This window comes from Drosophila novamexicana, unplaced genomic scaffold (genome assembly GCF_003285875.2).
Source record: "Drosophila novamexicana strain 15010-1031.04,08,12 unplaced genomic scaffold, DnovRS2.1 tig00000870-arrow-arrow-pilon, whole genome shotgun sequence".
Classification (NCBI taxonomy): Eukaryota; Metazoa; Arthropoda; class Insecta; order Diptera; family Drosophilidae; genus Drosophila; species Drosophila novamexicana.
The window spans coordinates 1,809,515-1,834,820 of record NW_020824830.1 but is presented as its reverse complement, the minus strand read 5'-3'; the positions used below and the strand labels follow the sequence as shown (position 1 = coordinate 1,834,820).

At 45.2% G+C, this 25,306-nt stretch overlaps 6 protein-coding genes across 7 annotated transcripts in view; 2 read left to right on the top strand and 4 right to left on the bottom strand.

The window, feature by feature from the left end:
* Positions 1–3,284: 3,284 nt before the first annotated feature.
* LOC115764752 (RING finger protein unkempt) lies at positions 3,285–9,621 on the bottom strand. Of its 2 annotated transcripts, XM_030707976.1 has the most exons (9): positions 9,545–9,621; positions 9,268–9,477; positions 7,942–8,361; positions 7,677–7,879; positions 7,254–7,396; positions 6,942–7,053; positions 6,655–6,777; positions 6,010–6,584; positions 3,285–5,945 (listed from the first exon to the last, which is right to left on the bottom strand). In XM_030707976.1, exons 1-9 carry the CDS (start codon positions 9,604–9,606, stop codon positions 5,748–5,750), a joined length of 2,046 nt encoding a protein of 681 aa, XP_030563836.1. In that variant the 5' UTR covers positions 9,607–9,621; the 3' UTR covers positions 3,285–5,747. The 2 variants fall into 2 exon arrangements, with proteins under 2 accessions (XP_030563836.1, XP_030563837.1); XM_030707977.1 differs by lacking the exons at positions 6,942–7,053; positions 7,254–7,396.
* Positions 9,622–9,761: 140 nt separating this feature from the next.
* LOC115764811 lies at positions 9,762–13,355 on the top strand. Its single transcript, XM_030708057.1, has 3 exons — positions 9,762–9,869; positions 9,937–12,015; positions 12,075–13,355. Exons 1-3 carry the CDS (start codon positions 9,801–9,803, stop codon positions 13,332–13,334), a joined length of 3,408 nt encoding a protein of 1,135 aa, XP_030563917.1. The 5' UTR covers positions 9,762–9,800; the 3' UTR covers positions 13,335–13,355.
* An 83-nt stretch (positions 13,356–13,438) lies between these two features.
* Positions 13,439–14,602, bottom strand: LOC115764813 (max-like protein X). Its single transcript, XM_030708059.1, has 3 exons — positions 14,431–14,602; positions 13,822–14,228; positions 13,439–13,761 (listed from the first exon to the last, which is right to left on the bottom strand). Exons 1-3 carry the CDS (start codon positions 14,561–14,563, stop codon positions 13,534–13,536), a joined length of 768 nt encoding a protein of 255 aa, XP_030563919.1. The 5' UTR covers positions 14,564–14,602; the 3' UTR covers positions 13,439–13,533.
* A 195-nt stretch (positions 14,603–14,797) lies between these two features.
* On the top strand, positions 14,798–16,987 carry LOC115764812 (adipocyte plasma membrane-associated protein). Its single transcript, XM_030708058.1, has 4 exons — positions 14,798–15,167; positions 15,218–15,423; positions 15,479–15,779; positions 15,872–16,987. The coding sequence occupies exons 1-4, from the start codon at positions 15,052–15,054 to the stop codon at positions 16,962–16,964; spliced, it is 1,716 nt and encodes a 571-aa protein (XP_030563918.1). The 5' UTR covers positions 14,798–15,051; the 3' UTR covers positions 16,965–16,987.
* Positions 16,988–17,507: 520 nt separating this feature from the next.
* On the bottom strand, positions 17,508–18,042 carry LOC115764814. The gene is made up of 2 exons (XM_030708061.1): positions 17,944–18,042; positions 17,508–17,820 (listed from the first exon to the last, which is right to left on the bottom strand). Exon 2 carries the CDS (start codon positions 17,791–17,793, stop codon positions 17,524–17,526), a length of 270 nt encoding a protein of 89 aa, XP_030563921.1. The 5' UTR covers positions 17,794–17,820; positions 17,944–18,042; the 3' UTR covers positions 17,508–17,523.
* Positions 18,043–20,545: 2,503 nt separating this feature from the next.
* Positions 20,546–25,306, bottom strand: part of LOC115764843 (dynein heavy chain 9, axonemal) — a 30,676-nt gene continuing 25,915 nt past the window's right edge. Inside the window, exons 27-31 of the mRNA XM_030708091.1 lie at positions 24,660–24,798; positions 24,429–24,595; positions 20,976–23,747; positions 20,724–20,918; positions 20,546–20,645 (exon numbers count right to left, since the gene is read on the bottom strand). Coding sequence (XP_030563951.1) covers positions 20,546–20,645; positions 20,724–20,918; positions 20,976–23,747; positions 24,429–24,595; positions 24,660–24,798 — 3,373 coding nt within the window. The remainder of the gene's footprint in view (positions 20,646–20,723; positions 20,919–20,975; positions 23,748–24,428; positions 24,596–24,659; positions 24,799–25,306) is intronic.

Genomic DNA, 25,306 nt, shown 5'->3' with positions numbered 1-25,306 from the left:
GCTCTTGTCTTTTGCTTTGATCTGCGATGCTTCTGGCAGGGCCCCGAGGCGGTCGCTGCAATGTGAAGCAAATTGAAAATTGATTTCGCCTTGCCTGGGTAGCACCCAGCAGTCAGCAAGCGGCAGGCGGCAGGCGAAATCCAACGTAAGACAAAGTAAGCACGCCAAGTTCGTTGCCTAAGTCTTTCGTTTCGATGACTCAAAATGCGCGCCATGAAATTCCCACATAAATAGCGCGCATTGTCAAATTAAAAATGTCTAATGAGCTGTTGCTCGCCGGGCCAGGGCCGGGGCCGGCAGCCAAGCAGACAGCAATGCAAAGGAGCAGAAAAATGCATTAGACGCAGGCAGCCAAGAGCTCCGTTCTCGGTTTATAGTAGTATTTTACGTATCCCCCTTGGCCGGCACACAAGCAGCGTCCAAGTCAACGGCGGCGGCAAAACGTATCGTGTTACAAATCACGGCGGGATGTGCGGGCGGGCGGGCGATCGGTCGGTCGGTCGTGCGGTCTGGCAGTCGGACGGGCGAAACAGCGAACAGCGAAACGGCGGCGGCAGCCAACACACAACAAAACAAGTTTCGAGTGGAAATGCGTGTAGCGTGCAGCGTGCGAAACACGGCAGAACATGAACATGGAAGCCTGATGCTGATGCTGATGCTCTTGTCGCAAATGTTGCGTCTAAAAATAGTCTGTCGAGAGGATTGAGAGGAGCGACACGGCTGCGGCCGTTTAGCCCAACATGAAAAATGGCAACACTTTTGCGCTCATAAAAACTATTTATACGCCAGTCCAGAACTACGCAACCGATCATGGCCCAAATGCATCAGCCAACTAATATGCCCGAGCACATGCACAACGCCAGCGTCAGGGCAAGGCGCATGCGCGTGAGATCTCCACGCAAGATCATCAGTCGACAGGCAACAGGCAGCAGGCAGCAGCCAGCAGGACCCGAACGAAGTCCACACACAGAGCCCAGTTTCGAGCACAGGCACAGGCACAGTCCAGTTTGAGGCCGGGACCACACAAACACAGGCACGCGTTCGCTGACAGAATAAAAATTGTTGCGCTTGTGTTTAACGCGCGAACGCGGCGATATCGCGCAGCAGCAGCAGCAGCAGCGGCAGCCGCAGCGTACCTTGTTTCCAAACTGGCTCCCTGGACCTCATCGTCTGCGGCTCAGAGAGAGGGCTCAGGTTAAAGTGGCAGCCAGGCACCGTTGTCAGTTGGCAGTTGGTGGTGGCGGTGTCGGTGGCGGGGGTATCGGCGCGATGGTATGGGGCATTGTCGGCTTGCTTAGCTATCACTGAACGATTATCGTGCATTTTAAAATTCTTACGAGTTTCTGCTGTTGTTGCTCAGCCTTTGCCTTTTTATATTGCCCTTTTCACTTGGCTTGTGTATGTGTGTGTGGTTGCTCTTTGTGTGTGCAGTTTGCTGTTGTTGTTGTTGTTGTTGCTATTGGTGTTGCTGTTGTTGGGCAGATTGGAATCACGCATGGGAACCACAAGCGCCTTGGCTTTTGTCTGCTCGTCGTCGATGCTTTCGTTTTAAGTCTGCAAACAGAGGACTCTGCACAATAAAACACACACACAGCCTTTAAACACACTTTTATTAATCAGTATTACATGCACATATACATATATATATGTGTGTGTGTGTGTGTATATTTCTATATACTTAAATATTGTATTCATCAATTTGTTAATTGCATAGCATATACATAAATAGTACTCATATCAACAGACTCGTTTTTCTGTCATATTAATTTGCTTTCCTTTGCGGCCTTTAAACAGTTTCTCATTCGATATTTGCAAATAGTTGTTAACTAAATTACTACACAAATTTGTTAATATTGCTATTTTCATAATTAATATGTTAATACTCGTACAATCGTTATCAAGTTTAGTTAGTTCTTATTATATGCAATTGATTTGGTTTGCCTCGAAATTCAGTCGAGTCTATTGCTTGCGATAGCTGCTGTCGAAATACATTTACACACAAATATTGATTCTGTCTCTCTATATATCTATATATTAGTATATTCTTTAGTTAATAACTCTGCTTAACTACAACATGTGCCTGAGTGGGCAAATTATTGCGCGGTATGTATTGGCCTCTAAGCTAAGTACAATATAAAACTGTTGCCCCAATAAAATTGATTTTTTAATGCCTAGACCAGAACATAAATTTGATCGGAAGTAGCGTTAAGTGCGTTTTGACGGCATTGTTGCTCGCAAAATGGTATCAAGTTTTAATTTGAGCGATCTATGACCATGACCTCGGGGCGTTAGATAACTACAGGTGGTTATTGCGACCGGCGCAATCGGAAATCAATGTACGGAGATTTGATATTTTCACAACTTTGCTTAGCCGGGACACAAACCACAACAATGCCTTGTGCTTAAGTTTTCGTAGTATCACGAGCCGAAACATTGTAATCAAGAATTGGGTAAAAATTAAAAACCAAATGTTTTTAAATATTGTAAGTGTGTATTTGTGTTTGTTTGTGGAGAGAGTTATGCATCTGCAACATAGGTATTTTCATAGATATTCTATATATTTCTTATATAAATTAGAGCCTATGTAAAAGTTCGCTTCTGTAGAGCTGTCTAAATTGTTTCAATAGTTCAGCATTTTGTATAAAAATTGCTAGTAAATGTTTGTTTAGTTGCCATTTTTTTTTTTTTTTTGCTTTTAACTTTAGTTTCACACATTATTATAAAAAAAAATCATTTGCTTGTTTCCATTTGTTGCTTTGTATTGTGGGCTGGTTTGCATAAAATTGCTTTACATACATAAGTTTTATATATTTAGTTGAGTTTGCTTTAATTACTGTTAACGGGATTTCCACATTTAAAAATTCCTAATCGGTGTTCAACGTTTGGTTTGGTGTGTTAGGACTCTGCCTCTCTACCTCTCTCTGTAGAGCATAAACCGTTAGTTACAGTTTCATTAGCATATTTATATAATTTGTTAAACGTATTAACTATGAAACAACTAGTAGCAAACACTTCATTATTGTACTAATTCTACGTAATTGCCATTCCAAATTTTGACCTTTCCACATTGTCGGTGTTTCTGATAGAACTCTTAAGCTAACTATAAATACATTTGATACTTTAGACAAATATATATATATATCTATTTTTTTTTATTCATTTCTTAATATATTCCTTTTATTTGGCGTACATGAATATTTCATTTTTTTTCTTTCTTTTTCTTTTGTTTGCCTGGCGAACGACCAATGTATGTGTGTGTGTGTTTGTGTGTTTCATTTGTTGCTTTTGTTTCTAAATGGAGCTGGAGCATTTTTTGTTGTTGTTGTTGTTGTTTATTATTATTGTTGTACATCAAGTTTTAGTTTAGTTGGTAATCATTCATTAACTGCTGATTCTGGCGAGAGCTTGCATAAATGTATATTTATATATTTTTGTTCATTATTAAGTTTTTTTTGTTTTGTTTTCTTTATTTTTTTTGTTTTTATATATTTTTGGATCACATATTCAAGTAGTTTCAAAATCACATAAAGATCACTCTTACAGTAGCGTATACAAAATACATACGTTTTCCATACATTGTGTGTATATATGTCTCAGTTAATTAGTTATCTGATTTGTATTGAGTTGTCATGAAATGGTTTCGTTTGTCGTAGCTGAGATGTGTGTTTTAAATTGCTTTGCTAGTAATACGATGTTTGTGCTTGTAGATAAGATTAATGTTTATTGCTATAAATACGTTGTGCCCAATTATTCAGAGTTAGAGGGTATATCGCAAGAGCTTCAGTATAAGCATTCAAATTTAGCACTCAACAGCTCCATTATAAAACCATTTTTTTTTTGTATTTTTTTTTATTCATGTGTGTTTAATGTTCTTTCAATTGCTTTAACTTGTCTTTCCATTTTGTATTGTTATTGTTTCTATTTTGGTTTTGTGTAGAACAGTAATAATATTAAAGCATTTAATCGCAACACACATTAACATGCACATTTAATCATTGTATAGTTGATACATTAATTTTTGGCTACTACATACACACAAAAGCCTTTGCGCTGCTTAGCTAGTTAGCTATCAAATATATTTTCATATCCTTTAATATAAGTATACCTATATGTTATGATTTCATTTTGGGTTTCTATCTGTTTTATTTTCAATAAATGCCTAAGTTTCTGCATGTGAATTTCATATTTAAATAGTTTACTTTTATGCCCTAAGTGATCAACATGTTTGCCATTAGTTTTATAACTAATAATACGTTAGAGTTCATTATATTTTATATAGATGCTCAACTTTGTTATAAGCTACAATACATACAATACAATACATTAACTTTTTGCTTTTGTGAAAAATATTTTGAAGACGGTTTTATATTAGCTTCGGTTAACATTCATCATAGACTGTATTCGCTGTCTTGAGTTACGTTTATTGTTTAATCTTTTACATCACACGCTTCAATTTTTTGTTGTAAATATTGTGTATTTAATAATCTTGTACCATCTTAACATTGGCCATTAATATACATTTTTGACTTCGATATATCGTTTATCTGACCTTTGACCGCATTTTCATTGGAAGCTTTATATTAAATTTAAAAGTTTAAAAAAAAATTAGAAAAAACGTACTTAAAGCACTAAAGAAATCACATAGTAACCTAGTAGCGTATAAAAGTGAAATACATCAAATACAAATTATTTAAAAAGTTTTTAGTCGGTTCTCTTAGTGTGTAAGTGAAATCATTTATGTAACTATAGTTAAATAGATGCAAAATTGGTTTATAATTATCTGGCTAATATGCAGACATACGAAAATTAAAAGTATAGTATAGGCTGAGAAATTGTACAAACTGACCAATGTCGCAGCACTACGAATAGATATTGCAGTTTCTACAATTTTCAATATTTTGTACGCCCATGAAAAATTTGCATTCAATTGGGTCTTTCCTTCATCAAAGACGCTAAAACGTGAACCTTGCCTAGAAATCTCTTAATTACAAAATCTTGATTTCTTTATATTTCATTTAAACATACCTAAAAAATACATATATTTGTAGTTAGACAATTGGTTTATAAAAATCACTGGTGGTTTTCATTTGTTGTTAGTCAATTTGATTTTTTCTTTAAATGTTTTATAGAAGCGGCAAAAATGATCGTCATAAAATATATGAACGTGTACAGGTATTTCATATAAATGTAAATGATTTTATTTGTTTAATTAATACTAGTGAATAGTGACTGCAAGTGTAGCAAATTATGAATACAGAAATAATAAAAAAAATAAAGACAATAATATTGCAAATTCGTTTCATACAAAATAAAATGTCATGGACATACGAGAAACTTTGAAACTGTTATGTATACGAATTGTATATATAAACTAAAATTAACACAAAATTAAAAAAATGAAATGAAAATAAACCAAAAAATAAATATATATAAAGAAAATTTCCTGTAGCGTAATTTAGACGAGTAATAAATTTCAAATGCATAGCTGCTTGCTAAACGAATTACATATTTTGTGCCTAGTAATTGCTAATATCCAAGATAATTAATTTGCATATAGAGTAATATAAATAATATAAGTATATATGTAAGCTCTGTCATATGCCAGGCGTGGCATATTTGCTAGACGTTTAACATTTTGCTTACAATTAAAGTTGAGTTTCTATCGCCCATTGTCACTGTGAACACGCTCTGTACCAATTAGGCACAGGGGGGGCTCATCCAAAGTTCTGGAGCGCTTAAAACATATTCTATGTGTGTGTTGTGATTACCGGCACCTGACAATAGGGGCACTCGGTAACCGAACCGGCGCATGTATTGCAAATGGACAGATGATTGCAGGGCTCCAAAGTAACGGTTCGATTGTTCTCTTCGCATTTCATGCACTTCTTGGCGTTTTCCAAGTATAATACTTTGTCTACTTCCTCCAAATCGGTGCGCAGTTTAGACTAAAAATTTGTTTGTTTTACGAAAATCTTAATATGTATTTAATATACAATGGAGAATACCTACTTGTAATTGCTTTAGTTTTTGTATGGATAAATCGCGCAACTCTCCTGGTAAATTGAGTTGTATTTGCACTAGATCGTGACGGTCCTTCCATTCCAAGGCTTCCTGTTTGGCCTTATCGCGATGCAGTTCGGCTATTTTTATCTTGCACATAAGCTCCTCAAGTCGTACGGACAGTTTTTGAATCTGCGCATTCTTCGTGAGCAACTCATTGGTCATACGACCCAAATCGGTGTTGTTTTGCGATTGCAGCGATTGTAAGCTGAACGCATTCTTAGCCGTATTCAAAGTGTTCTCAAATAGATTGTTACCCACGGAGCTGCTGTTGATGTCATCACGTATGGTGTTCAGTTCGGATATTCTAACTGATGGGCTTATCGACAAACCATCGCCGAAGCCAGGCGATATAATGCGTGACGGAAAGAACATGCTATTACTATCGTTTTGCGTAGCAGCCGATAGGGAATTGCTCAGCTTATTGGAGGCGCCATACACATTGAATAGATTGGCATGATTTGTCGGGCTATATGTGAGCGAGCTGCTGGGAATGTTGACGGCAAAGCCACCTGAATTGAAGTCTATATGGGAGAAGAGTTGATAATTGAAATTAGCATGGATCCGTTGTTTAACGTTTATACAATGACTCACCGTTAATAGAGTTACTTAGTGTCGTATTAGGAATGTTAATTGGCGCCGAGGAACGTGTTAATAAACTAGTGTTAACCAGACTTGCCGATAGCGAGTTCTCGCGTGGATCTTCCAATGTACAGGCTGCTTGAAATAATTTTAAGAACAAATTCGTTAGTTTCGTTTCAGTTAGGTTAGATGGGATTTTGCTTTTGTTTTTGTATTCTGTTTTTTTCTTTTTGCGCTATCATTTTGTCCACAACCATCGTTGAAAACAATGAAAAGATCTGTGTAAATATATTACTCACGATGGCTGTCCAGTGGTAGTGAGATATTTAAGATTTTGCTGGAATTAGTTGTATTTTCCAAAGCATCTACAAACATTTTGTTGGTTGTATTATTACCATCAATATTTAATAACTACGAAAAAGAGAGACGAAGAAACAAATGAGAGCGGCACAAACTTCTCAATGACTTGCATATTGATGCGGTTAGCTGGATTAGCTCGTGATCGAGTGGGGTTAGAGATTGTTAGCGAAGTGCTGGGCGCGCATACACACACACCAACACACACACAGAATATTTAGAAGTGATTTGGTGTTGCATTTGATAATACGTACATTATTGCTCAGCTGGAGCAGTCCTGTAGACAGTTTGCCATTGGCGACCTCATCCTGCATCTTCATACCGGACAAACCATTCGAAATGATTTCGCTTAAGGCAATTTCTTGATCGCGCTTTTTCTGCTCGTTGACAAGATAAGCTTGAGGAGGGAACAATGGACAAGCAGCAAAGCGGATTTTGATTGATGCATTGATTTCATATCATTTCAAGGAGTTTACACAAATTCGATTATTGTGTGAGAGTGAGTAAAAGACAAACAAACAATTAAACGATATCAACCAAAGTATGTACTTAACATATGAACCTAATCTAAACTATAAATATCTGATACAACCGCCCCGCTATGGTTGTGGAGAACAGCGCTTGGGTCCCAAGGACTATATATGTAGATACTTGTGGGCCATGCCAGGACTACTTACGTTCCACATGCGCAAAGGCGCAGAAGACGCTGCGAGGGCAGTAGCCAGCCTGTTGCACATCGTTGCATTTTGTGGACTTGTAGATTTCCGGATGAAACTGTTGCTCGGTCCGTGTGTGACAATACTGGCAATTGTCACCGGCCTCACAGTTACCCGGTTCGCCCCACTCCTCGCCGTGCTTGACATTGGGACATGGTGTGGACCTACAAAGGCAATAATTAATGTTAACATATATGTGTAACTAGAAATAGTGAGCGCAACTTGCCTGTATTTGTACTTTCTGGGCGAGCGACGTTTATCCTTGCTGTTATGGTACTGTGGACAGGCATAGCCCTGGCGACACAAACGGGGCGGACGCTTGCATGGCTCGGTTTTGTAGTTGGCCAGCACATAGTTGGTGTCCTGCCACTTGGGATCCTCGTTCATTAGGTTTCGCTCCTTATCGAGCGCATTTTGTGCATTGGTTCCGTCCAACGATATATCCGAATTCTGCAGTGTCTCCAGCTCTTTGATATCATACACCGGTGGCCGCTGGTCCTGCATGCCGTGCGCAAAGGCGCAGTGAAGTCCATTCTTCACACAATATCCCCGGCTGTCCGTATCGTGCACACACATGCATGTCTTGTAGTAGCGTAAATGATACCGACGCTCGGTGTCGCCGGCTGTTCGGTGTAGGAAGGGGCATCTGTGCGAGAGTGAAAGTGGGTGAAAAAAAAAAATGGAAAGAGCAATGTCAAGTGACGCAGAAAAGGACCTAAACGCGTGCTAAAAATAGCAAGGCAGCAGCTCATTCCCAACCTACAGTTAAAGCAGCAGTAAAACCTGGGGCAAACCACATACATACATGCATGCACAGTAACACATACACACACACACACACACGCGCGTACACACATTTCAAGTCTAGGTCAGAATTGTTGTTGTTTGTTATTGCAGAAAATGGAATTGCGTATTATTTTGTTGTCGCTCTCCTTCATGCACAGCCGTTCGTTGCTCAAAGCTTTGAGGGAAAGCTTTGCTCAATAACTGTACATTTTCAAAGTGCCACTGCTGCTGCTGTTGTTACTACGACGACGACGCCGGGGGAAAACCAAAATAAACTGAAGGAAATACGCGCAAAAGCGAAACGCAATAAAAACAATGACGCACACACTTGTAGCAGTTATAAATGCTGCTGCGCATTTGAGAGTGTGTGCGAGAGCAACAACCCTCAGTTAGGCAAACGCCGATTAGAATTTCCGAGCTCGAACAGCTTTATCGCTTAAATCACTTTCACTTTTGCATTTTGTGGGTGGCTGGCGGCGGTGACCTCGTTGTAGGGTGCGCCTAGCTTACCCACACGCACACATAGGAACTTTCATATAAGCAAACGCAATCAATTTCACTTTTAGCTAGTTGACGTTATTTTGCCACTCCGCAGGCCCGCGAAAAGTTTTTGTTTGTAAACACGAAGCCAAGAGATACACACACATTGCAAAGAAAATTGAGCGCAAAGAGGAAACGAAAAAATACTACGTCGTTGTTTGTTCGCGTTGGCGTCTTGACATCACACACAGCGACACGACACAATTTGCCTAGGATGGATACTCACTCATCGCCTTCGGGACAGATTCCAGTTGTTTCATCATATTTGGTGCAATAATTATCAGCGCTGTAATTAAATGTGCCATCGCGTTTACGTACTGGCCGTCGACGACGCTGATTTTGAAAATGCCAATTGAAGCAAACGAAGGGGCGATGCTGGTTGCATTTGTGCTGCAGGAACGACTGGCACTGCTCCACGCGGAACTCCTTCAGGTAGCTGATCAAGCAAAGAGTTTCAGTTAGCCAAAAACATACTAATTGCACTTTAAACTCTGTTTATTTACGTATAATGACTGGTTTTTTCTTGGTGTGAAGACAGTAGTAGTTTGCTCGCATCGTTCGCCATCTTGAACTGAAGCACCAAATCAGTGAGACCGCATACCAATAAGCGCGTAAATGCTCGTTTTGAAGAAGAGCATTTATCGCTGTTATCGATAGTCAACGATTAGTCTGCACGTGTGGTCGATATGTATAAGACTTTCATAAAACCTATTTGTTTCGTTACAACCACCGTGTTAGCCAGGGGGGTCCTGTTTAACAATGGCTGCAGCGCTGCCAGTGCGCGAGACTCCGCCTAATAAACACAGCGACTGTCTTTCCTATCTGCAGGTAAGCTCGCCGGCTGCTTTAATTACTTATTTTTGCCTAATTACTGTCTGCAATCAACTATTCACAGTCGTTGGGGGATGCGTTGCCCAAGGAGGTGGCCGACCAGCTAGCTGCCCAAATTATTGAGGAGGCAAACAAGCCGGACACGGGCAGCATCAATCAGGCCGCTCTGAATGTCACCTTTCGCGTCTACTATCACATCGTGCACAAATACGAACTGCCGGATGAACACTTTGCAGATCTGCCCCAGCGGCTGTGCTGTGAGCAGCCGCAGGCTTTTCTAATGCTGCAGGCTGTGCTGCTGACCGACCACTGGTCGCGACTGGATGCACAGCTAATTGAGGCCAAGTGCATGGATGCCCTCATTGCTGCACTGCAGCATAACAGCAGCAGCAGCCTGGTTCATCAATTGAAGGCTACCAATCTGCTGGTGAAGAAGTTTCCCAAGCTGGAATTGCTCACGCTGCAGCTGGAGCACTTCTACCACTGCCTGCAGCGCCAGAGCCAGGTGGGCTCGCGGGAGGAGACACTCACGCTCTTCAATCACTGCTGCAAACAGCAACAACGCGCCTTCTGCTACTTCCGCCTCATTGTTGGGTTCTGGCCATGGACGAATCGCAACAAGTACTATCTGCTGAGCGGCATACTCAACTCCCATGGTCTGCCAGAGCTGCTGGCTGCGAGCGGTCAAAGCGAGGCAGAGTTTTTTGCTGGGCTGCGTTTGAGCCTGAGCTACAAGGGTCTGCGTGCGGCCAGTCAGTATCCGGTGAAGAGCCTGAGCAGCCAGCGCTCACCCGCTCTGCTCGCGCTAGCTGTGGAGCTGCTGGTGAATGGCAGCGTAGCTGAAATCCAAAACTTCCACTCGCAGTGGTTCCTGCGCATACAGCAACGCGATGCGCTGTTCCAGCTGCTGCAGGCTAAGCCGGAGATTGTCGAGTTCTTGGCCAGCTCGGAGGCGGCACGTTCGGCCAGTGAGCAGCAGCGTCTAATACTCATATTCAGCATGTTCGCCAAGGAGATCTATGTGGCATCCAAGCTGCACTTCTTTAAGATTAGCACAGAACTGTTGACCAACTGCAGCGCCTTTGAAACGGATTCCCAGCTGTTGATCTTTAAGTTTCTGGTCGACAATCTGTCCAATTTTGCTGTAGAGGATTGCCTAGAGTTCTTCTACAGCTTCATGCAGCGTCATCGCGGCGTTGAAAGCTCCGAGTTTCGCAACACAATGCTGGGCAAAATGCCCAATATTATCAACCACACGGCCAAGCACTTTAATAAGGTTCTAAAAGTGGATGGCGGCGCGGGCAGCGATGCACTGGCTCACGATATTAAGCGATTCTTCCGCCAGCTACAGGAGCTGCTCGAGCAAGACATGCTCTGCGATGTTTATCAGCCCAAAATATTCGCGCTGAAAATGCTCGAGATTTTGCACAAGTCTCTATACAGCGCTCAGGTCACCAAGAATGCAAAAATGTGCAGTATCCAACAAAACCAGCAGCTGGGCTCCTTTCTCCTGGACCATGGTGTCTTTCAGCCCAGCACCGTGTCACAGTTGTTGTTCAAGTCTCTCAACGATCCCCAAGGCTTCGACGATGCGCTGGAGCTGACGGTTTCACTGCTCCTCCAACTGGGCCATGTTGACACCCAGCAATGCAACGAGCGCTGCTTAACGCTCTGCACCAGCTCCGATGTGGATGAGTGTGCTCTGGTCTCGCTCTACGCGCAGCTGATGGTGCGCAGCTGTCCCGATCCACAGCTGACCAAAGCACTCTACGATCAATGCCTGCAGCAATTGACGAGCAAATTCGACGCATTCCAGCACGATCCACTGCAGACCACAAAGTGTGCTGGCGGTCATCTATTTGGCCACATTCGCGTCCTGGACGAGCTGATCAGCGGCGGTAGTCGTAGACCCGAAGCAGCTGTCGTTGAACTATTGCCGCTGCTCGAACGTATACTCAATGTAATTCTGAAGTTTCTTAATCTGGCCAATGCCCGGCGCGAGGGAGCGGACGCAACAGCCGCCAGTTTTCAGGATATGGACGAGAGCTTGCAGCTGTTGGTCAGTGAGAGCGTCTACGAGGCGCTTGAGGATGCCGAAGCCTGTCGCAAGTATTTGCTCATGAGTTTCTGGCTGACATTAAAGGTACCTAAATTTAACAAGCCGTGCGCCGCCTTGACTAATCCTCTGATTTTTTTTTTTAGGCTAGTTGTGACCTGGCCACCAGCTTGGGATCAGCGCTGCTCCGCTCAACCAAAAGCGCGCCTGACTACGCAGCTCTGCAGCGCTGCTTGGACATTAATATGGCTGTGCTGACTCGCTGCCGGCACAAGGGCGCCATAGAGGCCGCTGGGCTGAGCATTGGCAAGCTAACGCGCGCTATTACCAGCACCCTAGCTGGCGAGGATCAGGGCTTTCAGTTGCTGCACGATTGCCTGGAGCGGCAGCTGCTTTCCGAGTGCCGCCAGGTGAGCACCACGCGGCGCGGTGCGGGTTTCGCTATCATGTTTCTGCATGTGCTCAAAAATGACGATCCGCGCCAGCGTTTGCTGCTGCATCGCGCCGTGCAGCGCATACTGCAGCGCCTAAATGGAGCCACCAACAGCGACGCATCCAACAGCAGCAGCAACCACGATCGCTGGGAGGCCTTGGCGCTGCATTACCTGTGCGTGCTGGTGCGCGACACGGAGCTGCGACCGGCCATGTGCAAGTACTACGACGAGATCATGCTGGTGGCCATAGCGCACATCGACAACACCGAGTGGACCATTTCGAATGCCGCGCTGCAGTTGTTCGGTGCCACGCTCGGCAAGCTGGTCGGCCAGCGGCAGGCGACGGAGTTTGAAACCAAGCTCGCCTGGGAGCCGAGTGAAATGAACTACGAGGAACTGGCATGTCTGCTGCCGAAGGCCTGTGAGCACATGCTACGCTGCTGCAATACCGACAAGGTCACCTCTTCGATTATACTGTTTCTGGGCTTCCTCTCCAAGGTGGAGCATCTGTGCACCACCGGCCAGCCGCAGCAGTCGACTCGGCTGCTGCAACGCTTCCGTCGTCTCAGCTGGCGTTTGCTGCGGCACAAATGCGAGCAGGTGCGTCTGCTGGCTGCCACCTGCTTTGTGCGCGCCCACGATTTCCGGCGCGATCTGCCGGCGGTGCTGCTGGCCAGCGCCAAAATGGCTGCGCAGCTGCAAGAGGACAACTTCTACGAAGGTCTGCTGTACACCCTGCAAGCGGGCGTGCTCAAGCTGCAGCACGAGGCGCGACACGTGTGGACAGTGGCCAGGCTGCAGCAATATCAGCAGCAGCTGCTGACAGCTCTGGGTGCTAGCGAGCAAATGGCTCGCTTCAAGACTTACACGCTGAATGTACTGCTGCAGTTGCTGCAGCTCTTGGGCGCCGCAGAGCAGGCAGACGTAGTGCGTCAGCTGCTGGACGGGCGCGGCAGACACGCACTAAGCTAAATTTATGTATTTGGGTTGTGCTTATCTAGCTGTAGCATTTATCTAATCTTTAAGCATAAGCCAAAAAGTCAATGTTAGTCTAGAATTCTCGTAACGCTCGCTTTTACAACTAAATGACGCATTTACTAATTGAAAGCATTTTACCAAAAGAAAGAGAGAAAAACAAAAACAGGATTCAGAAATCTTAACAAAATGGCTTTCAACTGAAGCCCTCGCCCGTTTCCTGCTCCATGGCCTGCTGCTGTTGCTGCTGTTTCTCCTGCGTCTCCTGGGCCATTTGCTGCAGCGTACGGCTGAGAATGTTGCGCAAAATGTGCGGCTTGCAATGCTCCTCCAGCCACGGTATGACGCCGGCGGTCAGCTGCTTGAAGTTGTCCATGGGTATGTTCTGGAATGTCTCAAACATTTCGTCCAGTATTGCCTGAAACTGTGAAACGAGAGTCAATTGGCATCAATACAACATATGTCGATTCTGGGGAGTGCTGACCACTTGAAATTTGGCCTCGTCTGTGAGGCGCGCCTCCTCGGGCCCCGGATTGGCCTGCTGATGTTGCAGCATAGTCTCGTAGCCGTTCTGTATGATACGCAGCGCCGTCACCTCTTTCTGCAGTGCCGCACTCTCGTCCTCCTGCCTGATTTTCTGCTGATTCAGATAGCCAATGTACTCGATAGACTTTTGCAGTATCAGCGCTTTGCTCAGTTTGTAACCGGACGAGTCGTTCGGCTGACAGCGCGGCACCAGCTCCTGCAGACTGTCGTAGCCCTTCTTGATCGCATCCCGACGCTTCTGCTCTGCCTGCGTGTGCGCCGAGCGCCTGCGCTCCTTGTAGCTCAGCGTCGAGCTCGCGTTTATGGCGCCAGAGTGTCGCGCATCGCCGCTATCGTCGTCATCATCTGTTCGGGGGTAAACAGACAGAGACAGGTCGGGTGGTGTAATAAAACGCTGCTCGCTGATAATGGATACCAGGAACAGCAACAGCAACAGCGACAGCAACAATAACAATGGCAAGGGAAACTCAATGCCAGCATTATCAGCTGTTCGTCACGCTGCGAACGCGAAAACAAACAAACAAATTTGCAACCGCGAGCAATTTACCAGAATTGTGTGCCGACGAGTTGGGTGTGTGGGTGCTGCCTGCGCTGCTGCAGCGGGAATAGTGTTTGCCGCCCTGTTCTTGATCTTGCTCCATATTGTAGGCCTCCTCTTTGCTGATCTGGTTGTCACTCATTATCAACTGCGTTGTCACAAAAACAAGAGCATTTCAGTTGGCTGGTTCCGCAATTAGAACTAGTTCACAGTGTGGCGGCCGGTCGATAGGCATTATTTTGGTATTTCTGACGGAGCGTATAGCAAATATACTGCAAGTAGTGACAAGTGGCCTCAATTTATGTTTTGAGCTGAATTGATGTTAGATTTAAATGATTTTAGTTTGTAAGAAATGCAAATTTACAAGTTGTTTGGCATTTGATGTGCTTAAGAGTTTGTTAAGCGACGGTGACTGCATAGCAGCATACATCGCGCATATCTGATACCCGGTTTAGATATTTGTTTGTTTTGCAGCCCTGGTTTACTGCACCGGTGCGATGACTTTTAGATTTTCGTGTTGAACTTTGCCGTCGTGTCGCTTTTAGTTTTTCTTGGCCCGTGCTGCCATTTACTATAGATTATATTGTTTAATTAGTGGAAAGGGCGGGTCCAACACATACGTACGTAGCCATGGGTCTGCTGAAGGCGTTGCGTGTGAGGATCATGAATTTCATGATTTTCTTTCTAATTATCATTTTGCTGCCGGGTCTGCCCCCACGCACCACTTTCCCCTATAAAGATTTCACGTAAGTTAAATGCAACGATTGAATTGCTTCCAATAACCAATTCTATATAGCGTTGCCCCGCCCAAAGAACTTAAGGGCGCCCTTGAGTCCAACTTTCACCTGGAGGGCGCCGAGCGTTTGCTGGAGAACCGCGTCTACGGCCCAGAGTGCCTGATTGCGCGCAACAATGAGATCTACACTGGCCTACATGGCGGTGAGGTCATCAAGTTAACCTCGAACCACGTCACGCATGTGGCCAAGTTCGGCCAGCCCTGCGGTAAGTCTTATGCCTTGCATTGGCAGAACTTCTTAAAAACTATAGCTTCTTGCAGCGGAAGTCTATGAGGAGGCGCAGTGTGGTCGTCCGCTGGGCATGGCATTCGACACACAGGGAAATAATCTGATCGTTGCCGACGCCTACTATGGACTGTGGCAAGTTGACCTGACCACGAACCAAAAGAAACTATTGGTGTCGCCGGCTCAAGAGTTGCCTGGCAAGAGCATTAACCGCCGTGCCAAGACTTTCAATTCTGTGGCCGTCAGCAAAGAGGGCGAGATCTACTGGACCGACTCCTCTTCAGACTTTACCATACAAGATTTGGTCTTTGCCTCGTTCGCTAATCCGTCTGGACGGTGAGTTCATTTGACTATTTCAACGGATGGCTGCCGTCGAAACCGGTTTCTGACCTAACGGCTCTCTATCAAATGTTTTCTCTTTTTTGTAGTCTATTCAAATACAATCGGGCCAAGAATGTGAGCGTGGTTCTGCTGGACGAGCTGTTCTTTGCCAACGGCGTTGCGTTGAGCCCAAACGAAGACTTCATCGTGGTCGCCGAGACGGGCGCTATGCGTCTGACAAAGTATCACTTGAAGGGCGCCAAGGCTGGCGAGAGCGAGGTCTTTGTAGAGGGCTTGCCCGGCTTGCCCGATAATTTGACGCCCGACGCCGAGGGTATATGGGTGCCTATAGTGTCTAGTGCCGATAGCGAGCATCCCAACAGCTTCTCGCTCTTCTCACGCTTCCCCAGCATACGTCTGTTCCTGGCCCGTATGCTAGCGCTCTTTGAGCTGCCTTTCCGCTACATTAATAGCGTGTATCCCAACAAATTCTCGCAGCGCTTTGTTCACTTTGTGGGACATGGTGAGATGGCCATGCTGCTGGCGCCCAAGCGCACCACTGTGGTTCGCGTGGACTGGAATGGCAATATTGTCGGCTCGCTGCATGGCTTCGATAAGTCCGTTGTGGGCGTTTCACATGTGCTGGAATTCCAAGATTACTTGTATCTAGGCTCGCCCTTCAATCAATATTTGGCACGCGTCAAGTCTCCAAAGGCGGCCAAGCAGCCCACCGTTAAAGTGCGCAATGTGCGCGTCGAGGGTGAGGGTCTGGAGGCCTCCGTTGGTGCACCGCCACCTGCAACCACTGCCAAGCCCAAGGCAGCACCAAAACCCAGCACCACCACCACGACTACGACCACCACACAGAAGCCACAGACTACCACTACCAAGAAACCAACGACGACAACTACAACAACTACGACAACTGCCAAGCCAAAGACCACCGCGGCTAAGCCAACCACAACAACAACAACAACTACAACAACAACGACGCCCAAGCCGGCAACAAAGAAACCAACCACCACAACAAAAACAACAACAACAACAACCACCACTGCAAAGCCGGAAACAACAAACACAAAGCGCAAAGTGCCAAAGCAGCCGGCGCCTATTAAGGAAGAGATTCCCGGGGACACCAAGCTACCGCAAACGGAAAAGCTTAAGGTGATCAATAAGCAGGGCGCCCACGTGGAGCTCTAAGAGCGGCTGCACTGTCTTGAGTTCTCCTTTTTGCGGCAGTTAGTTCTCTTGCCTTTCTCGCAAATCGCCGAAAAAAAAATCGAAAGTCTCATGCCCAAACACTCAGGCCAAGGCCAGTTAATAATTTAGTTTGAAACTAGTTAGTTAAATTTTAACTAGCTGCAAGCGTTAACTGAAAAATCTGTTTGTTTAATGCAGCTATTTATATGTCGCACAACCTGCATATAATTGAGTTTTGCTATAATCAATCGTTTTCAATTACGAAACATTCCCAATTGTTAAAAACATTTGCATTCCAGTTAAATTCACATTACTTGACGACAACAAGTACGCTCACTATTTAAAGAATACCCGAAATTGTTAAGCAATTAATAGACACTTAATTCTAATATGAAAATACTTTTCTTTTTGTACTGATCTTTTCTGTATTTTTTCACTTAAAGAGTAAAGTGTTTTCTAAAAACGACTTAAATATTAATTATGTATATGTATATTATTAAATTAAGCATAAATAGTGAGTAGTGAGAGTGTGTGCGGGCTGCTGAGCTCTGAACGGTGTCTAGCACTTTGGCCGACTTGGAGGTTCCTTGGGTTCCGTCCAGCTCCAGTCCGTGTAGTGCACACAACGTCCGAGCTCCTCGGAATACAGTTGGGATTTCGGGCAGCGTTGCAGGCGGGCGCGCGTGCCCTGCTTATCGCACATCCAGTAAGCCGTGGGATCCCAGAAATTGCGGAACATGCGATTCACTTCCTCCAGACCCTGGCAGCCGGGCTCGCCATTGTGCTCATGGTATTTGTACTTTTGTATGGGTAAGTGTGCAGTGGCCATATTATATATATATATATTAAGTTTTTTCTAAGATTAAAAATCGAAGTTTACATTAGTAGAAAATAATTTTAATATTGAAATGTAAAAATATTTCACTGCCTGGGTGCCACATTTTCGCGTGCATTAAATTTAGAAAGTCTCTGTGCTTACCTCTAAATAGGATTTGTTGCCTCGGAAAATATATTGCTTTCTATTTGAATGCTTGTGCCGAGTGAGACGTTTGCCGCTTCACAATTAGTGCGATTCTGACTATTCATACCGAATTATTTCCCATTTAAATACTTTTCGTATGAGCGACAAGCGTTGAGCGGGGCGACGCGAGGCCGGTTTGCATTTGTAATAATGTCTGTCTGATGGGGCCGATCGACGCGCTGCAATCATCGTCTCGTCGGGGGCCAAAACGACTTACTTTTATCTACAAAACTAACAAAATGCCTACGTTCGCTCGTTGCGTACGTCCGCCCCCTCCCCCCTCCCCACTCCCCACGAACGATCGGCGTGTCGGTCGAGCGGACGGATTGGTCATACGTTCGCTGGGACTGTGTCACGCTATGTTCCCGTGTTCGGGGAATACGCCAAAGCGAGAGTTTGCATGCTGACATAATAGGCACAGACATTGGTGAAAAAGCAGCGTATTATTAAGCGTATTCGACGCCGTGATACCCTGTATAAAGTAGAATCTCATGTGCTGCGCACCCAACAAATATTTACGGTGGTTCGATTCTTTGTTCGAATCAGCGCCTCGTCTCAGGGTTCGAATTTCAATAGATCTTCGGTTTATTCCATTTATTATAAATTTATTATGCTATATTTTAATTGATTCGGATTATTTTTTTTATTTTTTTGCTCTTTGTACAACGAACCCGGTTTAAAGTTCGGTTCATTGCAAATAAAATATATAAGTTCCGGGTTCAAATCCAGAGTTTTGCGAGTATGTGGACCGAAGATATGCCCAAGGCGAACTGCGCAAAATGTCGGAACAACTTGTTGATTCGAGGGTATGCAGAGTGGAAAATACCTATCGTGTGTAGGCGAGCTGTTCGAGCTGTTGAATATCATCATATATTCTATATATCATTGCTATTGCAGTTGATAATCCAGACGTGATCTATTTTATCCAATATCGGATACAGGGTATAAGAAATCGCCGCTTGGCAACGAGCTGTGCCGAAGAAAAGTGAGCGCAAAGGTCGTTGGCAGCGTGCGATTTCAATTTGTAAATTCAACTTTGAGTTGCGTAATTAAACAGCAGACGCAAACCATTTGAGTCCAGCGCGTCATATTTATAAAATGTAACCGGGCGACTAATTAATTCAACTGAGATCACGCTTGAAAATTAAAGCGTCGGGCCCCTCTTTTTTTTGTCAGTACTTTTCCCCCCCGACCAGCTTTGACGCATACAAAACTGACTTATCAGCGCAAAGGTCTCGGCATGTACTTGAAATTTCTGAGACTTTCATTGATTGAACGCCGGCAAACAAATCTCCGCACGTGATCGGCAAGTGGGAGGCGGAATAAGTCGGCCGATTGCGTGCATACTATATGATAATTATATACGGATCGCACACGCGGGCAGCAGCTGGCTGTGGCCCGGGCTCACGTGGCCTACGTGAAAGACTCATTGACTCTGATAATATGGTGTGTTATAATCTAGGCATGAAGTTAGCTGATTAGCGAAATAAGCTCGTGTTGTTTATCTCAAGCAATGCGAGACTTTTGGTTTGTTAAGAAAACAATAAACAAACTACAAAAGGTTGAAATTTATTTTTACGAATTTATTTTTACGTACTTTTCTTTAAGCAGAGCTAGGCATTTTCTCTTATTTCAGATTTTGTGTAATTCCAATTATTACGAGCATGCTGAGTATTTGGTAGAATGAATATTTTGTTAGACTTCCTGCCTTTTCAATAAATCAAACAAATTGGCCAAGCTGCCTGAACTTTGCATACGTTTCCAACTGATAACAGCTAGCACGCTTTTTATACCCTGAACCCATTCAAAATGGGTATAAGGGTATATTGTATTTGTGCGAAAGCCAAATGTATGTAACAGGCAGAAGGAAGCATCTCCGACCCCATAAAGTATATATGTATATTCTTGATCAGCGCCAATAGCCGAATCGATCTAGCCATGTCCGTCTGTCTGTCCGTCCGTCCGTCCGTCCGTATGTATGAACGCATGGATCTCATCACCTATAAGAGCTAGAGACTTGAAATTTTAAATGTAGGTGCTCCTAGTTCCCGCGCAGATCGAGTTTGTTTCCGATAATCGATAACTTACTCCGTTTCCAAGCAATCGATAACAATCGATGTCGATATCCTGTAAATAATAAGAGCGAGAGTCACCAAACTTGACATATAGCTTTTAAAATAGAATATATATATGCATTTGATGTTGGAAGAAGAGGGTTCAGGGTATCCCCTAGTCGGGAGCTCCCGACTAGAAGCTCTTACTTGTTTTTAAATATATTTATACATACTTAATGGAAAAATATTGTAATTTAAAAGACCCACTTGAAAACGGGCCACACTTTATAGGGTATGCCGGGTTAGCTTTACGTTTAACCTGTATAATGCTTACTTATAAATCTTGAAGCGTAATAACGCAAAAATTACGTCAGTTGCGATGTGTGGGATTCCACGAAGGCGTTAAAAGAGTGTATTGATGAATTTCTTCAGTAGAAATCGACGCTTGCAATGATGACGAGGCGAACAATGAATTGCTCCGTTGCGTGCTGGGTATTAATTATGCTTTAGGGCTGCAACAAAAGAGCGACTCCTGCCAATATCCACTTGGCTGGGCGGTCGCGTGTTTTCAGATTGAGGGTCCAGACGTAGGTGTTGCCACGCGACCTGCAAGTGTAAGAGAGCTCAAGTAACAAGTAAATGGCAGGGGTAAATCTAGCTGGGAGCAGTTCAATTGTCACCCACCTGGTCTTGTACAGTGGACACTCATAGACGCGCTGTAGCTCCTGTTTCTCCTGCACAATGGACTTGATATAGATCACTGGCATGGCGCAGAGCAGCTCCTTGGGATGCAGCGCCACAATGGAGTTTAGCTGACAGTCCCAGCTGGCGCCGTCCAGATAAAGCTCGTGCACATAAGCGCCTTCAACAGGTGGCAAGCTAAAAGCAGGAGAGTGTGGATAAATATGAACGGTTGGGTTCAACCGATCTAGTTACGTGACATCATCCTTTTGCTTTTTGGTCACGTCACAGCTGATCAGCATGCGATCCAAGGGTAGATCATGCTTTCGGGCGCTCTCCTGCATGATGGCCGTGAGAAAGCTTTGCGGATTGAACAGGCCACCCAGCCAGATGGCGCAGGGCAGCTTGAAGTCATTTAGCCAACCGGCCAGCTCCTTGATGCGATGCAGCAGATCAGCGAACCAGCCCTGCAGGCCCAGCATGCTGGGGTACGCCAGCTGGGCCCAGGCCGTCGGCACATGATCATAGAAAATGGCATAGTCCAGACGCTCCATTTCCTGTGTGATGGTCAGCTCGCCCTTCAGGCCGAGCATAAGTTCGCGCAGGGAGCGTTTGATCTCGCGAATAAGCGCATTCATACGCTCGCATTCCTGCAGCGCAACGACCACAAAGGGCGTCTTGCGCTCCACGCGATTGAGCAGCGCCTGTAGATTGAACTCGTCCTGCAGCTTGTCGAGGAAATCGTCAATCATGATTTTGACCAGCTCTTCGCGCGGTGCACCGCAGTGTGTGCTCAGCTCCGATTCGCGCGGCTGCAGCTCAAAAATGGTGCGCAACAGCTGCTCCGAGGCGCTTGTAAGGAACCCGATTTCAGCATTCGGATGCAGTCCATAGAGCAGAGGCGACTCTTCGGGCAGCATCTCAGTGATGTAGTCATGATAGCCCTCAAATTCTAGATTGGGCGGTGCTGGAAAGCCGGGGCATAGCTCGAAGTCACCATCGATGAGATCCTGCTGCAGCAGCTCCTCCAAAAACGTCTGGCACAGCCGTCTGTCCCAGTCATCGGTTATGTGGCCACCGTACATAATTTCGCCAAAGAGATAGCGCAGATCCTCCCACGGTATGCGATTGCTGCCCTCCAGATAGTTGTGCAGCACGCTGGCCGAGATGGTCAGGTCGCCAATGTTAAACGGATACACCTTGTTCCAGCCCTGAGGTCCAAACTTGCGGCGCTCGCCGGCCACTGCATGAAAGTAGCAGAGGGCAAAGAGTATGGACTTAAACTCGGCTTCTTGAGTGCACGTTTCCAGCGTATCCTGCGAGAAATTATCCCAGGCCTTGTGCAGATTGGCGGCCATGCCCGCGGGCGGTTCATTAACCACCTTCAGTGAGGACTCCAAAATGCCCTGTGGTATGACATGGTACTGCGGATCAGGAGCAGGCTCGGCGCTAATAAACAGACGGAAATCGGAATCACCTTGAGACTCCGACTGCAGCACTATACGCTCGATAAGCTTTTCCAGCGTGGGCAACCAATTCACCACCAGATGAATATTTTGGAGTATGACCCACTGCTGGCCCGAGGCCAAGGCCTGCTCGATGGCTTCTTCGGCCAGCAGCTCCTGTCCCTGCCCCAGTGAGATATTGATCAGAGTTCCGGCATCCGCATGGAAACCTTGTTGCTGCCCATGTCGCTCCACATCGCGTATGGGGTCCACGCCAGGTGAGAGTATAAAGAAGGCGGGCGTGGCCGCGTTTAGCTCCTTGAAGATAGCCACAAAGGGCGGGGTCTGCACTTCGGCATAGGCGCGACCCATTGTCTGCTCCACAAATTGAGCCATGGCATAGGTCATGCGATCGGGCCGCAGAGCTCTCACAATGCAAAGCTTCTGCAGTGGAGAGCGATGCTTCCATTCGCCTGGGAACTGCTCCCGCTCAGGCGCATCGCTGGCCATGAACTTGCGCCAGCGTTTCGTGTAGTTCTCCATGTCCTTGTCGATGCCATAAAAATGCTCTACGAGCGCCAGCGACTTGATGCCGCCCCAGGCGCTGCGCCCCACAAAGTCCAATGGGGACAGCGTGTTGGGATCGTGCGGATAGCGCAGCAGAAAATCGGTCTCATCCTTGGCCACCTGCTCGGCGGCAATCATGATGCGCAGCGTCAGGTGCGAGGTGAATGTCAGCTTGTCCGCCTCAAAGAGACCGCGCAGGGTATAGCGATAGGTTTGCAGGGTTATCGAGTCCACCAAATGGAGCACGCGCTTCTCGTAGCTCTTTGAGTCGGGCGCCACGGCAATGGCCTGGCGAAAGACATTCATAAAGGACTTCAAGGAGAACTTGTATATGGGATTGATGCGATTGAGATCCGTGAGTACAAAGTATAAAATCGCAGCCCGCTTGGCCGCGGCACGATATATGTTTCTCGTTTCGTCAATTTGCAACGTGGTTAGGTGAGCCTCCCGTACCTTGGATTCAATTTCATCGACAGTGCGCTTGGTGTTCTCCAAATTGAGGACCAGCGCATGATCATCGAGCACATTCTCGCTGGCCGAGGCCAGTCTGGCCAGCAGTTCATCCTCGAGTGCCTTTAGCGAGATTTTGAACATGTTCTGCTGGATGGTGACATCGGTTTTCATTTGCTCCAAGTCCGGCCGCTCAATTTTCACCACTTCCGCCAGCAGCTGCTCCTCGAGGCCGTCCGGTGTCACCGTGAAGTTAATTAGCGTCGTCTGCGCCTGCATTTCCGGCTTGTAGTGCGGATTGGCCAGCTTGGTGTGCAGTATGAGACGGAAATTCGGATTGAACTCCATTTCCTTTTCGCCAATTCGCAGATAACGGCCCTTTTTGATCAGCGCGCGACTCAGCAGCGGCTCCAGCACGGTGTCCATGGTCTCTTCGATTTGCTCAATGAGCACCGTGTCGCCACGTGAGATGGACTTCTCCAGTGCCTCTAGAAAGCCGCGCTGCGTGAGACGCAACACCACCAGAGCGGCTCCAAAGCGGCTCTTGATCCACTTAATGCCCTGACTGGATTGTAATTATTAGCTACTCATTAAATGCCACTGCTGAGCTTATATAGCCCATGTTTTTATGTTTAAATCAGTATCACATTAATAGATTTCTTTTGTTTTTCTTATTCTAGTAAGCAACTAACTCCTTCAAATAGCCTTTAATTTCATTGCCATCCATTTATGTCAACATGTTATTATGTTATTTTTATATGTACATTTGCATCAAAGCCCCAACAATTTCATTGACATCTACATAAATATGGCTTGGTATTGGTAAAGGGCTAACAACAGTTTTTTTTTGAATTCTTGCTTGCGAATTTGCTTCTGACAGCTTATGAAAAATATTCTTTTTAAAGAAAGGATGGGGACACTTCCAGTTATTGGAGCGTCCGGTTATGAGAATGTTTTTTGTATAGAAATAATGTTGGAAACGGGCATCTACATACGTCTACATAGACATATCTTTGAGACAAACAAAGCTTTTTAGTTATATAGCCCATAAATAACAATGGCATCCTGGCCTAAAGTCTAGATTTATGTTTCTTTTTTCTATGCATACCTATAAAAACTTATTATAAAAGGAAATATTACAATATTGCGAACCAGACTATAGGGCATCTAAAAGTCGGTCGTCTGCGACTCGCAACTTTCGCTCTCTGTGCTACATTACTTTTAATCCCAAAATTATGGTACTCACAGCTGTGGATCAATCATCAGAGGCCAGCGCGTTGAGTGCTGCAGTATTGTTGCATTCTCTGTGGACATGCCGTCCATGGGCAGACCCTCGTTATTCCAGGTGGCAATTTGTGCATCGTCCGAGAGCAGCGCCAGCGGGTCGACTCCCTGAGTGTACGGTATCTGGGGCTGTCGTGGCACAGACAAAGTGAGCACAGTTAAGCCAAGCACTTAGACACCAGCAAGCACTTACGTCCATTTTGCAAAAGCTCGGCAGCCACATCTTGTGCTGCAGCTCCTCGCGATAGCGGCGCGTAAAGCAGCCCACGTACGACAGGAACGAGGAAATTAACAGTATATCTCCGGGTAGGGTGCCAATCTTTGCCTGTAAACTTTTGAATGGAATAGTAGAATACGAATAACGTGAAAGTTGACCTGCTAAACGGTGGGGCATTAATCCATCCCTTAGCGACTTTAAATTGTGCTTCAAGTATAAATTACAAGTGCAGCAGGAAACTGAAGGCTGCTCGTCGAGCATCCATTGCATTTGAATAGACGGGAAATTGGAAAAATAATAACATTGAAGAGGGTTTAATGCGAGGGCGGATCAATAAGTCTACCCATTGATAGACTATGATAGGTTCGAAAAGTTACCTAGATATTGGATACAGCATAACACGAATAAACTCGTTTTCCCTCAGGGATTACAGCATAAAAAAAGGTGGGAAATAAATATTTTCGTGTTTACCTTTTAAAAGTCAAATAAAAAGAAATATTTGCTGAAAATTTAATGCGTTTTCCAGTGACCTAAATACTTCATTTATTATTTCATTTTCATTTTATTTCATTATTTAAAACAAATATTAATTGTAAATAAACATAAGAAGTTGGAGCTTAAGC

Coding starts and splice junctions, on each gene's coding strand:
- LOC115764752 (XM_030707976.1), bottom strand. CDS start 9,606: ATGGCGAACGATGCGAGCAAACTACTACTGTCTTCACACCAAGAAAAA. Junction 9,478..9,544: donor GAAAAAACCAGTCATTATAC/GTAAATAAACAG, acceptor TTGCTTGATCAG/CTACCTGAAGGAGTTCCGCG. Junction 7,397..7,676: donor CGCCTTTGCGCATGTGGAAC/GTAAGTAGTCCT, acceptor TCCCTCCTCAAG/CTTATCTTGTCAACGAGCAG.
- LOC115764811 (XM_030708057.1), top strand. CDS start 9,801: ATGGCTGCAGCGCTGCCAGTGCGCGAGACTCCGCCTAATAAACACAGC. Junction 9,870..9,936: donor ACTGTCTTTCCTATCTGCAG/GTAAGCTCGCCG, acceptor AACTATTCACAG/TCGTTGGGGGATGCGTTGCC. Junction 12,016..12,074: donor GTTTCTGGCTGACATTAAAG/GTACCTAAATTT, acceptor TTTTTTTTTTAG/GCTAGTTGTGACCTGGCCAC.
- LOC115764813 (XM_030708059.1), bottom strand. CDS start 14,563: ATGAGTGACAACCAGATCAGCAAAGAGGAGGCCTACAATATGGAGCAA. Junction 14,229..14,430: donor CTCGTCGGCACACAATTCTG/GTAAATTGCTCG, acceptor ACCCCCGAACAG/ATGATGACGACGATAGCGGC. Junction 13,762..13,821: donor ACGAGGCCAAATTTCAAGTG/GTCAGCACTCCC, acceptor CTCGTTTCACAG/TTTCAGGCAATACTGGACGA.
- LOC115764812 (XM_030708058.1), top strand. CDS start 15,052: ATGGGTCTGCTGAAGGCGTTGCGTGTGAGGATCATGAATTTCATGATT. Junction 15,168..15,217: donor TTCCCCTATAAAGATTTCAC/GTAAGTTAAATG, acceptor AATTCTATATAG/CGTTGCCCCGCCCAAAGAAC. Junction 15,780..15,871: donor TTCGCTAATCCGTCTGGACG/GTGAGTTCATTT, acceptor TCTTTTTTGTAG/TCTATTCAAATACAATCGGG.
- LOC115764814 (XM_030708061.1), bottom strand. CDS start 17,793: ATGGCCACTGCACACTTACCCATACAAAAGTACAAATACCATGAGCAC.